The 15216-nt window shown below is 39.9% G+C and overlaps 1 protein-coding gene across 1 annotated transcript; it reads right to left on the reverse strand.

Annotated features, from left to right (window-relative positions):
* Positions 1661–2263, reverse strand: LOC109234786. Its single transcript, XM_019400844.1, has one exon. The coding sequence runs from the start codon at positions 2261–2263 to the stop codon at positions 1661–1663; it is 603 nt and encodes a 200-aa protein (XP_019256389.1).

Consider the following 15216-nt stretch of genomic DNA (forward strand, 5'->3'; position numbering starts at 1 on the left):
CCGGTTTCCTCAATGATGCCCCCCAGTCAGGGAATCATGGCATGCCTTGAGAATTGGCATTACCTCATCATCCGGAACACCCCGCTGAATGATGTTGTCGGCACAAATTCGGAACAAAAAGGGTTCCTACCAATAGCATTCCTACATTACCGCAAGAACTTTTTCTTTTGATAATTCTCCAATCCATCGAGAACAAGGTCACTAATAAAATTTAGCGATGTCGGCATACCAAGGAGCGCATGTGCTAGACAATGCCAATATGTGCTCATCTTGAAAGGCATCATTGATTTCAAGGTCTTCTTTTGGTTCCCCTGCCTCTTCAAGCCTAGATAGGTGATCCGCAACTTGATTTTTAGTCCCTTTCCGATCCTTGGTTTCAAAGTCAAACTCTTGCAACAAAAGGACCCACTGAATCAATCTTGGTTTGGCATCCTTCTTCGTCATAAGATAGCGAAGAGCAGCATGATCGGTGCAAACTATCATTTTGGACCCCAACTAATAAGCCCGAAACTTTTCAAAAGCCTAGACAATGGCGAGAAATGATTTCGATCTTTGCCCGATCAACCTCTATGCCTTGTTTGGACATTTTGTGGCCCAAAATAATGCCCTCGTCCACCATGAAGTGGCATTTTTCCCAGTTTAGCACAAGGTTTGTTTCTTTACATCTTTTAGCACTTGTCTATGTTTTTCAAGACAATGCTCGAAGGAATAACCCACTACAAAGATGTCATCTATAAGCACCTCTAAGAAATCTTCCACCATGTCCGAGAAGATAGACATCATGCAACGTTGGAAAGTAGCTGGGGTGTTGCATAGCCCAAATGGCATACGACGAAAGGCAAAAGTCCCATATAGGCATGTGAATATTGTCTTCTATTCATCTTCCAAGGCGATATTGATTTTGTTATAGCCAGAGTATCCATCCAAGAAGCAATAGAATGACCTTCCCCCCAGCCGATCAAGTATTTGATCAATAAAAGGCATAGGTAAATGGTCCTTGCAAGTAGCTCTGTTTAGCTTCCGGTAATCCATGCTAACTCTCCACCCAGTCACTGTTCTCGTTGGGATGAGCTCACTTTTGTCATTTTTAATCACTGTCATGCCTCCTTTCTTTGACATACATTGCACCGGACTCACCCAAGAACTATCGGCAATGGGGTAGACCACCCCAATATCTAGCCATTTGATGATTTCTTTCATTACCACCTCTTGCATGGAAGGGTGTAACATTTTTTATGCTCTACACTTGGTTAGATTACTTGATCCAACGGTATCTTATGCTCACAAATTTCGGTGGGAATCCCTTGGATGTTTGCTATTGTCCATCCAGTGGCTTTCCTGTGCTCCCTCAAGACATTCAACAGTTGTTCTACCTGCAAATCATTCAACAAAGAAGAGACGATTACCGGTAGAGTGTCATTAGAGCAAAGAAATTCATAATTCATATGCAGTGGAAGCGGCTTGAGCTCAAGTTGTGGCGGCTCCATAATATAAGGCTTGGCGGGAGGAGTGACTCTATTCTCTAAGTCAAGAGAAAGTTTCTTTGGTGCATAAGTGTAGGACCCAAGTCCTCCTAATGCATTCACTGATTCCATGTACCCCCCATGTATTCACCATCAAAATTTACAAAAATAGCTGTCAACGCCTCACCAAAGCATTGTTATTCAATCTTCATCTCGATTGCATCTTCTACCATATCAACAACGTCAATTACTGAGATGTTTTCATATGCATGTAGCAACTTCATACCCTTACTCGCTTCAAAGGTAACCTCTTTGTCATGAACTCGGAACTTGATTTCATTTCGTTGCAAATCCATAAGTACTCTTCTGGTAGCAAGAAATCGTCTTCCCAAGATGATAGGGATTTCTTTGACAACAACACGATAGAGGATCACAAAGTCGGCGGGGAGCAGGAACTTTCCCACTTTCACAAGAACATCATCAACCATCCCTATCGGTCTCTTTATTGAACGATCAGCCATTTGCAACCTCATACTTGTAGTCCTCGGCATACCTGACACCGTTTGCTTGTAAATAGCAAGAGGCATTAAATTTATGCTAGCCCCATTATCACAAAGATCTCTTGCAAAATCTTGTACCCCAATAGTGCATGGAATGGTAAAAGCTCCCGGATCTTTATTCTTTTGTATGATGGTTGTGGCAATAATGGAACTAACCCGGTGAGTCACACTCACCATATCATTCGTGGTGCTTTTGTTCTTGGTAAGCAAGTCTTTCAAATACTTAGAAAAACCCGGCATCTCTTGAATAGCTTACACAAATGGAATATTCATTGATAATTTCTAGAGAATTTCATAGAACTTAATGAGTTTGCTATCATCAACCTTCCTAGCAAGCCTTTGAGGAAAAGGAGGAGGAGGTCTAGGAAGTGGTGCTGGAGTTTTTGGTGCCTCTTTCACCTTTTCATTAACCTCTTCTCGGTTCACTTCTTTAATTTTTACCTCTTCTGGGACTTTTTCAGCTTCAACAACAACTGGCACTCAACTCGTGCCTCAACTTCTTGTTCAAAATATTCCACGTCGACCACTTGCTCATTCTCTCCTTGAAATATTTTCCCACCGCGAGTTGTGATACAATAAGAAGTTGGACTGCTCCCACTACCTTTTGGGTTTGCAATTGTGTCACTTGGGAGTGTGCCCTTTTGCTTCGGATTCTGCTCTCTTGAGAGATCTCTCATTTGCATATCCAGCTTTTGAATAGATGTGGTATGAGAACCGACAAGCTCGGTCATATTCTTCATTGAAGTGTCGGACCTATCTTGATTTTGCAATACTCATTCAATTATGTTTTCCAACTTGGATTCACTTGAAGAACCTTCCTTCCAATGCGGAGAGTTGGAATATTGCCCCTTCGGTACATAGGGGTTTGAACTCTGATTTGAAAAGTTGTGGTTGTTGTTACTCCAATTCCCTTGATTTGAACTACCTTGGACATTTTGCCCGTTGGTTTCCTTGCCCTTATGGGTTAGGCCTCCATTGGTTTTATTTTGCTAAACCTTGTTTTGGTTGCCTTTGATAACCTCCTAATGAGTTGTTGACATAATTTTCTTCCTCGTAATCCACATTTGATGTGGGTTGGACATCTTCCACCACATTCACCTTTTTTGTTTGGCTTTTAGTGAACATATTTTTCAACACATTGACGTTGATGGAAAACCCGACAATTACTTGATCTCGTTCTTGGTTTTCGTAAATCATGTTGGTCAAGGAAGGAGTACCATATGCAATTCCACCCGTGGTGTCCTCTAAGTGCCAAGCTTGGTTATGTTTTGCCATTTTGTCAAGGATTTGTGTCATCCTCGCAAATGTTTTATCCATAAAAGATCCATCAGCTGCATTTTGGCTATAGATTGATTCATAACATCCAAGACCATGTAGAATTTCTCCAACAAGATAGATTCTAGTAAAACCTGACTCGGCGATCTCACTAAATATATCTTGAATCGATCCATGCCTCATGTAGGTGTTCTCCCGATAATTGCTTGAAACAGAAAATGTTATCTCAGAGCATAGATTTCTTGCATTGCGGGAACCATTTAGCTATGAAAGCTCGGATGAATTGAGGCCAAGAATGAATTGAATTTGTTGGTAGATTTTGGATCCATTTCCTTGCCTCTCCATCCAGTGAGTACTTGAACACCCTCAATCTTAGGGCATCATCTGAGACGTTGTTCTACTTGTGCATCGCACATACACCCAACAAGTTTCTGAGATGTTGTGTCGGATCATCATCAGTGGAATTTCTGAAAACCCCTCTACTTTGAGCATTAGGATTAAATCGTGTTCCACCTTGAAAGTGGCAACATCAACTCTTCGAGGTACAATAACATTTGTATCCTAAATGTACTCATCTATGTCCGCAAAATGATTATCTTCTTTGTCATACTTGGCCATGTTTTCCTATCAACACCAAGCAAATCAAGAAAAGTGTGATGGAATAGGCTTTAAATAAATAGTGTAAGGCGGTCGGTGTCAAATATAGTAACCCAACAAGGTTGGAGTCGAATCCCACATGGAGTAGGTGCGAAAAGGTTACTTGAGTAGTGTAAACTTGTCTTAAGTCGTAATTCTACTCCTTTAACTTATCAAGAGAATGATATAATTGTGATTTAACAAGATTACTATTCTGTTGTGAGAATGTGATTAATTTGATTAAGGAAACCATGGTTGTGTCCCCGTCAAAGAAATGTAATGCTATCATTGTTAGTATGATATATTTCTAATGGAAGGTCCTTTGATATGCAAACGGTTTCTAAATGACTACCCAATAGTTTCCAACGGTTGGGTAGCATTTTCTCTTTATGATTTTCCCAAATATAAAAGAGTTGCAATTAAGAACAACCAATATATGCCAAGTAAAATCCACTTATTCTTAAGTAAATCCATTAAACAAGGTTTAATGTCTTGAGTTCTTTATATTCACTTCTACCAAACCCCAACCCACTTTCTCAAGGAAAGAAAGAGTAAAGTGGAATAAGTTAATGTTTGCAACCACCAACAATAAAAAAAGCACAAGAAATGAATAAATATCAACCAACCGTTATATATATATATATATATATATATATATATATATATATATATATATCCAATGTTAAACACCCATTAATATTACACCCATTTAGGGTCCACAACCTTAGTATTTAAAACTAGCTACTCATACTAGAATACAAAAACAAAGCAATAAATTGAGTCATAAAGCTTACAAAAGTGCATGATTTTCTCTTCACGAGCTTCCAAATTTATGATGTATTCAATGCCATCAATATAGTCCCCTTTTCAGACTAAATGCCCCACAAAATCTTAGTAAATCTATTTATAGTAGACCAAAAGTCGGGGTCAAGATTGGACAAAAATGCCCCTACAGAGATCTTATGCGATCGCATAATAGTCGCAGACCATGTAAGCGGTCCGTATAGTTGACAATTGCATCGCAGAACTTCATATCCTCAAGCCCAGATTCCACCACATTTTCATTTTGTGGTCCGCATATCAATTATGTGACCACATTTTCCATCACAGAAGTGCTACACAGGTTCTTCAATTTCAGTTATGCGGCTCGCAGAAGTTTTATGTGAACTCATAATGGATCACACAATCTTCTCTTATGTTGGTCAAAACAGTTGCTTCAGTTTGCGGTGGCTATGTGATCTGCATAGTACTTTTGCGGTCACATACATGCAGCATTCCTACTCTTTTGTGGCTTTTTGACTTCTTTTCGATGTGTATGGGTTTTCAAGTCTTATGCACTACTAAACACCCAAAATTTATAAGATTTAACTACAAATGCATTGAAAGATGAACTAAAGTCTATGTAGTTGGTACCAACAGTGCCAAAATTCTACGGCACATCACCCGCAGGCTGATTCTGTCATCTTCACCACCACATGTGCTTTGAGCGGCTAATCGAGCATCCCCACGGGCGCCGCCTTCAGGATTGACTTCCAAGTTTCTGTTGATGTCTATACTTAGGTGACGTCAATTGGATCTACAGCCGGAACTCCATCGAGGTTGTTTACCTTGAAAATGACAATAACAATTAAATTTGATTTTGTGGTTCTAAAAATATGTGATTTATTTTTATGCTAGTTGTTATGCAATATATGCTATTTATGAGACAAGAAAATAAAATAAGGCCTTAAAGATAGTATGTTTAAGCAAACCGAGTGGCTGAGAATCGGGGCCTCGAGCATGGTTATACGGGCCTCGGGGTCGAGCTCGATACTAAGTTATGGGCAGTCGGTAAAGGACTAACAGCTTTGAGAGCCTTGATGAAGGCTCTTTATGATCAATAATGAGCAATAAATGAAGAACAATTAATAGAACATAATAAATGTAAGCAATAAATGTAAATAATAGAATCAAGGGAGAATGTATTTAAGTTAGAGAGCAGAGAATGTTCTTGTATTCAATATTGTGTGTTATGCGTCCCTTACATAGCGACAAGGGTCCCCTTTATATATGAGGGGGAATCCCAACATAGTACAAATGCATTTATTACAAAGATATTTAGCTGGTACATCCATTTAATGCCACGGTACTGGTTCAAATTAGTCTAGTAGCCTTAGTCAGCCTATATCACGTGCCTTGGGAACTTCTGCTTTTCATCATATCTACCGATCTGCACTGCCCCGAGATCAAACGTTGATGACCCCTCGGGGTTGAACCTTAACCATTTTCTCGAGCCTTTAGAAGGTATACCAACGAAGTGTCATAATGACTATAAAGCCGGACCCTCTGATTTTTACCGCATACAGATAGTCCCCACATTTCTTATAGTGAAATGATAAGAAATGACTTTGACACCGATCTCCTCGAGATTGTCACGATGACGTCAAGATTTTGACGTAAGCTTTTGCGATGGCTATGACATCTCATCAGTTCATCTTCTCAGAAGCATCCGTTACACTGCATGTTTATTTTCCCAAAGAGTAATAATATCGTCACTGGTCCGTTTCTTAAAAAGTGACAATTGCGCCTGTCGATACGTTTCCCAAAGGCATTGATCGTCGATTATGTTATCGCATTTATACAAATAGAAGGTTTCTTGAACCATTGTTTTGCCCAGTCATTCTTCAGCAGTCTTTAACCCTTTTCTTCTCTTCATCTAAACTCCGTCTTCCATGGTTCAGAATTGTGACAACAATATCCCATGGTTGCGACTTTGCTAATTATGCTAAGGTTGTCTTCTTTGAAGCTTTATCCCACTAGACGGGATTACACTGAGATGTTGTTGCTGTCGTAATTGCTACTGCTGTCGTTGTTAGCTCTAGACGATGAGAAAGGGGCACCGAATTATTCTTACTTGGGGAGATATTCAAACTTTACACTATTGCTCCGAAGGATGTTCGAACTTTACACCGTTGCTCACCTCCTTACTTCGACCTGGTGTGGCGCTTCACCCCTTTTGCATTCCTTGGAGTGAAGCGACACTCTTGTGCGGCACAATATTCCAAGAAGTGATTCAAAGTAGCCATGCCAGTGAAGCCTACGCTCGCCAAGTCTTCCATCAGGCTGCAATTTTCTCCTGAGATTGAGATGGAGCCTCCGAGGAAGATGTTCCCGACGGAGTTTTTCCTGAGGATATACCCCAGAAAGTTGATTAGGCCTTTGACTGTTATTTTTGCTTCTTTGTTTCTGTGTAAGGACACTTCGTGGGCTTTCGTAATCATCGTTTATTAATACAAAAATGTTTCTTCAATTTGTCATTGATTGGTGCTGGATTTCCCCTTGCCTGTGTTTGTAAAGAATCTGAGCATGTGACCTTATCGATCGGTCAAAATACCGGGCCTGTGCATAGGAATTTCCTTGGTTCTTGAGAATTTAACACGATATTCCCTGAAACCCTTTGTCTTTCCTTGAACCAAGTCTAGATTGACTAGATATAAACTCGGGTCGTCGAGACCACTAACTTCGAATTGAGCGAGAGTGAGGCTTCGAATTTTAAAATGAATTTTAGCTTATTAAGCTCCGTTGATAGTCCTCGAAGGAGAATTTTCTCCAACTTCAAAGAATAAAGATAGCCCTTAAGTAGATAAATATGGAACTATTTTTGTATTTTTCAATTTTGTGATAAAAATAATGTAAAAGAGCCAAAATTAGTTGAAATAACTATATTAGGCCTAAACTAAGTATTTAAGTGCTAAAATATGTAAAAGTATTTTTAGACAAAGAACGACTAGACAGGTTTTTTGACCCGACCCTTATTTAGAGAGACCAAACTAAGAGGAAGGAGAATGTGACCGAGCCCTGGTATCTGAGCTGCCTACATATACTTGGCTATAGGAATCAGGCCATGACTTAAAACTTGAAATGACTTCCCTCGTTCTCCAGGTGGGCGCCTGACTGCCAAAAACTTGAATTGTATTCCCTTGTTATCCAGGTAGGCGCCGGATTACCATAAACTTGAATTGTATTCCCTCGTTATCCAAGTGGGCGCCTGATTACCAAAAACTTGAATTGTACTCCCTCGTTATCCAGGTGGGCGCCTGATTACCGAAAACTCTGATTACCAAAAAATTGAATTGTATTCCCTGGTTATCCAGGTGAGTGCCTGATTACCAAAAACTTGAATTGTATTCCCTCGTTATCCAGGTGGGTGCCTGATTACCAAAACATGAATTGTATTCCCTCGTTATGCAGGTGGGTGCCTGATTACCAAGAACTTGAATTGTATTCCCTCGTTATCCAGGTGGGTGCCTGATTACCAAAACTTGATTTGTATTCCCTCATTATCCTGGAGGGCGCCTGATTACCAAAAACTTGAATTATATTCCCTCGTTATCCAGGTGGGTGCCTGATTATCAACAACTTGAATTGTATTCCCTTCGCTCGGTCACTCAAGAATGCTCTGAGATGACCGTTGTTGAGTAACATGGCCACTTCTTCTCGCAGCTGGTGACAATCCTTGGTCCTGTGGCCATGCGTGTTGTGAAATTCGCATATCAAGTTATGATTCCTTTGGGAAGGATCCAACTGTACGGGCATGGGCCATCTGGTATCCTTGATATTGCCGATGGCTAACACGATGTCTGAAATGTCAACGTTGAAGTTGTGTTCCGATAGGCGTGGTGCCCCTGTTGGCCCCGTGTTCGGTCGAATCCAGCTCTGTTAATGAACCCTCGGGGGTTCGACCCTCGATTGACGGGTAGGTCGTTGCGAGGGGGTCGCGTCTCGGGGCGTTTCTCCTGTCTTTGGTGTATGGCTGATACCTTTCTTTGTTCGGCCTCGACTCTTTTGCTAAGAGCATGTTTGGGTATACTGAGCCCGAAGGGGCTCCCAATTGATCATCCTCGACCCTGATCTTTGACTGGTATCGGTTGTGGACATCCGACCAGGTTACGGGAGGATACTCGATCAGATTTTCTTTTAGCTGCCACGAGGCCACATAACTTCGCTAGTTCAGGCCCTGAGTGAAGGCCTGTACCGCCCAGTCTTCGGAGACCGGGGGTAGTTTCATTCGTTCCGTTTGAAAGTGAGACACAAACTCTCGCAGCATTTCGTTCTCCCTTTGCCTGATCTTGAATACGTCGGACTTCCTCGTTGCTAATTTGATGGCACCGTGTGTGCCTTTATGAAGGAGTCTGCCAGCATGGCAAACGAGTCTATGGAGTTGGGAGCTAGATTATGGTTCCACATCATGGCCCCCTTTGAGAGTGTTTCCCCAAACTTCTTCAGTAAGACAGTCTCGATCTCGTCGTCTTTTATGTTGTTGCCCTTTTTGCGAGTTCTGACACTCTGAACGTCTTTGGAATGGGTTTCGGGGCCGCATCCTATAGGAACATCCGCTGCACAAACTTCCTCGAGTTAACGCCTTTCAGGACCGGGGGCGTGCCCGGGATTTGGTCGACCCTGGAGTTGTAAGTTTCGACCTTCTTGGCGTTGGCTGCTATCATCTTCTCGCCCTACTCGGTCATTCTGGTGAGATCCTCGAACATTTTTGCGATATTGGGGTCGGCTATCGAACCATTATTGCTCAGTCTCTCTGGTACCTGTTCGGCCGGGGGAGTTGTTCCTGGTGCTAAGGTGCAGGGAGTTTTTGGATGGTTTTGGAGCTGAGCGATGTCGCGCCCCCTTTTTCTCGCGAAATCAGGTTCATGACATTTGGGAAGACAACTCGTTCCCTTTTGGGAATTGGGTTTAATGGAATTGAAGAGTCGCCACCTAATGATTTAAGTGCATTAGGACACTAAGAAGGGTTTCCTTTGGATAACCAGAGATTGGGTAAGGGCTTGAAATTATTCCAAGGGGAAGGTGTTAGGCACCCCTCAGAATCCACTAGTGTGGTTCCCGGCCAAGCTATTGTTGTGACTTTAAGTATAAATATCACGTAAGCAAGTAAGACATTCAAATTAGAGGGGATTTTCACATAATTGGCAGCAAATAGATGAAGTTAAAATAAACAAAAGAAAAGCTGAATTTTAAGAAGAATAGTTTGAAAAATTTGAAAAATAAAAATTGAAATAAACAGGTAAAGAGAAGGGGGTCCTAGGTTTATAAATAATATGGATCACCCCACACAACACCCGGTATCCACTTATACACATGGTGTTATATCGTGGTCATCATATCCATATCTGCCCTTTCCCACCCCGTTAAGGTATTAAACGTTGAATTGTCTCGTTTTACTTATTGCATGCTATTACTCGCCCCAATCCTATCAGTCCCGGAGGCATTTGGGACTACTAATCCTAAAGGGAAGAGGTATGGGGTTTTACAGTTTTAAAAGGACAAAATTCTAAGGTGACAACCAAAACACATAGAGCAAATATGGGAAAAGCACTCAAACAAATAAGGCTCAAACAGACCTCCTTAGATCAAAGAAAGCATATAGTTTAGCATGTCTTGCACGTACTGATTAGGGTCTGATTAAACTTAAAAGTTAAAGCATGCTGATTTATCACATATTTTCAGATAAAAAGTCGGAAGTAGACCTGCCCGCTGGTTGTAATTAATAAAGACTGGTGCAGTTTAACTTTCATCATAAGGCTTACCTAAGTGATAGACGAAACCTATAGGCATGATATCTACAGATTTCTGAAATAACAGTATGAACTGATTACATGCTGATTTAAGGGAAGTTGCCAGTTAAAACAAATTTTTAGAAAACCACGAGCTCTGCTGTGGATAACACATTATTACTGCTAATTTTTGGACTCATAAACGACTGAAGCTATTCAGATTAGAACCCTTATAGGCATGCTTTCTATGTGTTTGCCAACTTAAAACATTGTTATATACATAGAAGAGTGCAGAAAATCTATAACATGATATCTAAGCGTTGCGTGCTATTTGATTATATTTTTTTGTTATTAGGACCTAAAGACAAGTTTGCCTAGTGAAAATGGATATTCAAGAATCAGAAAAGACCTATAGGCATATTTTCTACGTGTGTGTGCATGAGCTATAGACACAGTATCTACATGAAAGTGTGGGATCCCTATAACATGGTAGCTAGATGAGATGCAGAAGTTCTTATAGACATTGTAGCTAGATGAAATGCAGACATCTTATAGGCATGGTAACTACATGAAAAGTATAGAAGTCTTATAGGCATGGTAACTATATGAAAAATGCGGAAGTCTTATAGGCATGGTAACTATATGAAATGCAGAAATCTTATAGGCATGGTAACTACATGAAAAGTACAGAAGTCTTATAGGCATGGTAATTACATGAAAAATACGGAAGTCTTATAGGCATGGTAACTATATGAAAATGCAGGAATTAGAGATTCCTATAGGCAAGTTAGCTACCCATATACATGCATGGTTACCCCTCCCTTTTCACTAATCATCCCGAAAGTTTATTAAAAAGTTATTACAGCCCAGAATAAATGTAAGAAAGGAAAAAATACATCAGAAATTAAAAGTACAACCAAGGGGAGCCTAATACAGGCTCCTTGTCTGAAACATGAGATGAACCAACTCCCGAAGATCAATGTTCAAAGCCTTTCTCTCATTTGGATGTGTCAGAGTACCCTAAGAGCCTCATGTGGACTTCGGGCAGTGCTCACACCCAAATGCATATCTAAATTAAGACATAGTGCAGTGTGGGAGGGCCAGCCCTCAAGTGTCCAAGTTCAGAGGGAGCTCAAGGTCCCAAGGCAAGGCTCACAAGAGGGGGGCAGAACTTAGGAACTAAGAGGGAGTGCAAGTGGAGGATTCTGAAAAGGGGAAAGGGAAAAGGGGAATAGTTCACATTGATACACATAGGGTAATAGGGAATGGGGAGGTAGTAAAGGAAAAGCAAAGACAGGCTGGTGGGGCATACTCAGCAATGAGGAATGCTGGCCTACCCCATAAGCCTGTTAAAATACATTGTTTAGAAGTTAAGATCCTTTAGGGGATCAAGTTCAAACGATAGGCAATAACTTGCATATTGCCATGTTTCAAACTACAACTCACAGCACATAAGGGGAATAGGGAAGAGGAGTTCATAACAGAAACAAACAAAAGAAATCAACATGCTAGTTTAAGTATTTAAATCTGCAGAAAGTAGTAAAGAGACAGAGATGTAGAAAGATGTAAATAAATGTATTGTGGTGATGCTGTTAATTAGAATTAGGGCATACCAGTTTTAGGGAAACAAATAGGAAAAGCAGCAGTCTTGTAAAAGTCAGAATGCAGACAAGAAGAGAGAGTTTTCTTATGTGAGAGTAAGAGTTCAGAAGAATTGTGAATTGTAGTACTGGAGGATTATTAAAATCCTGTGTGTTTTGTGTTAAAGAGGGTCATGTATTTATAGTGTGAAAGTCACCAGAAAATAAGGTAAGAAAATAATTGAAGACTGATTGTGAATCAATTACACAAGGTTTCCCTTAATTACGGGATTCAGATTCAAAAGGGTAAAATCACTTAAGGAAAGGAATTAAATAAACACTTTGTGTAAAGCATGCAATTGAGGGAAAATACATAAAGGTTATTTAAGGACAGGGTTTTGGCAATACACGGTTGTGCAATTTAAGGAAAGAAAGTTAATTAACAGCCAGTAAATCACAAAAGGTCTGAAATTTTGTATGAATGAACCGAGTCATAAAGATGAAGAAGGGTTTTACCTAAGTCGAGTCACATAGGAAAAGATGGAAAGAAATCAATCAAGCTATATTCAGAAGGAAATTTACACTAATTGCAAATTTGAAAACCATTTAGAGGAAAATTCATCATATATATAAGAAGCATATGAGCATGAAAGAAGACTGTCGTGTAAATAAGTAGAAAGTCTAGTATAGAAGAGTTTAGCAAAGGTCAGAGTCATAGGAAAAAAAAGAAACCCAAACTCAATTCAAAGACTCGAAGTCATTCTGAAAGAATTAGGGGTTTCGAAATGAAACCCCAGTTCAAGCAAACCATAAAGCTAGGATGAGAGGGCAGGAAATTGAATTAAAATCATGTTCAGAAGTTTCAGAAAAGGATAGGCTTTTTCAACAATAGAACTTATGAAGAATATGATAGCAAAGTAACATGCAATCACAGTAGAAGGATTCAAAGATCATAATGGCAAATACTGATAAAAACAGTGGGAAAGTATGCTTAGAAGAAACTTAAACAGGTCTCAGTAGAAGGCAAACAAAGAAACTTAAAAACTTAGTAGGAAAATACAGTAGAAGAACATAAGAACACCGGAAAAGTATAGCAGAAAAGCATATAGGAAAACACAGTAAGATAAACATATAAGAACATGGTAAACAAAATACAGTAGAGAAGCATATCAGAACATAGTGGAAGAAAATAGCAGAACATTGCATAGAAAATACAGTAGAAGAAAGAACGGAATATAGAAAGTACAGTAGAAGAACATGCGTGGTGAAAGAAGAACATAAGAACACAGTAGAGACAAATACACACAAAAGAAAAGGGAGAGGAAGTCAGATAAACACTTTAAGCATTTTCAGAAAACCCTAAATTGAAAAGAAGTGATTTGAAAGTAATTTTGAAAGAAAAAAAATTGGGGAAATCGTTTGAAAACTCAAGTACGGCATGAACACACTACAGATCTAAGAAAAATCGGAGAAAACCTCGAAGGGTTAGGGTTTTCTGAAGAACCCTAGAAAATGAGAAAGGCCTTGAAAGGTCACCGATCGGAGTCGGAGAAGGTCGGGATCAGACTCAGAAGACTAGGATACGCTGGAGCAAGGCCGGAGATGGCTGGAAACCCTGAGTCGGCAAAGGTCTGAGTGAAGACCTTCGAGGTCTGGCCTCGAATCTTCAAGTATCGAGCACATAGGAGTAATAGGAAGTAAGTATAGGACCCCCATGGCCTGAGAAGCCGTGGTTTCCGGTGAGTTTTACCGTTGAAGACGGTGAGAGGCAGCTAGGGTTAGGGAATGTTCGAGAGAGTTTGAGAGAGGGGAGTGTTTAGAGGCGGCTGATTAGGTGAAAGTGATTAGGGTTAGGGGTGTTAGGGAAATTAAAAAGGAAAGTGGGAATTGTGGCAGTTGATCAAAATGATCAACGGCCTGGATCAAAAGGGAGCTGGGCGGGTAAAATTAACGGTTTAGGGGTCGGGTAATTTAGGAATTGGGCTGGTCCGGTTTGAGATTGAAATTAGGTTAATTGGGGGGGTTAATTTGGGCTAAAATTGAAATAGATAGGGCTAGATTTTAAATAGCCACTTTTTCCCTCTTTTATTTTATAAAAATAGTAAAATGATTTTTGGAAACAAATTAAAGGTACTAAATTAATAAATAATACATAAACATTAAATTAAAAATACTGGAATCAATTTTATAATTATAAACGTAATTAAATCCTTCAATAGGCTAAAATTGCAATTATATGCAATTTAGATTTAAAAATACTAAATAATTTTGTAAAAATGTGTGAAAAATTACCTTAGCTATATTTTGGCATAAATATGAGAATAAAATAACTGAATCACCAAAATGATAATTTTTGGAATAATTATTGGTTTTGTACTGTTAAAATAGGGCAATAAATTGGTTTTAAAATCTTTTAAAAATTGGAAAAAATAATAAAACACTTGGACATGCTTATATATGCATATATATATACTATTTTGAAAGTATTTTGCATATAAAAATATACAGGGAAAAATTAGGTATCAACAGCTGCCCCTCTTTACCCAGGAAGGATAAAAGAGTTGTCGGGTAAAGATATGATGGCCAATTTGACCGAACGGAATGGTTTGAAGAATTTGAACGCGCTCTGGTTCCTGAGCTGCCTACATATCCCTGGTCTTACAGGAATCAGGCCATATGTAGTTCAGGATCCGTCAGCGGAACATGCTGATGGAGGTCTTTCTAAGAACGGACGTGATATTCAGGTTGGGACAGATGGTTAAAGCCTAATAGAGCTGTGGGAACCGGAGCGGGGTCGCTCCTGCTGAGATGGCCGTTGATTGCCGGTTTACCTGCAAATAAACAATACAAGCGTATATTTTGCATAAATTTAAACATGATGCAAGTTCCCATCGGACCATGAATGTTGTCCTTGTACGGTTAGGATGACGTCCTCAGACCATCACGACCTGGGCCATGAAGCGTATAATAAAGGATTCGTAGGCCATGAAATGATGCTCTCGGGCTATGAGAATGATGCCTCCGACTATGATGCCTTTGAATAATGATATGCAAGAGATTAAAAGGGATCCTCGGGCCATGGCATGGTGTTCTCGGGCTACGAAAATGGTGCCTCTAAACGATGACGCCTTTGGATAATTTGGTAATTTTCAGC

The sequence above is a fragment of the Nicotiana attenuata genome, chromosome 11 (genome assembly GCF_001879085.1).
Source record: "Nicotiana attenuata strain UT chromosome 11, NIATTr2, whole genome shotgun sequence".
In the NCBI taxonomy this organism is placed as follows: domain Eukaryota; kingdom Viridiplantae; phylum Streptophyta; class Magnoliopsida; order Solanales; family Solanaceae; genus Nicotiana; species Nicotiana attenuata.

Bases quoted from the DNA above. Each gene is read 5' to 3' on its own strand.
- LOC109234786 (XM_019400844.1), bottom strand. From the start codon at position 2,263: ATGCCGGGTTTTTCTAAGTATTTGAAAGACTTGCTTACCAAGAACAAA.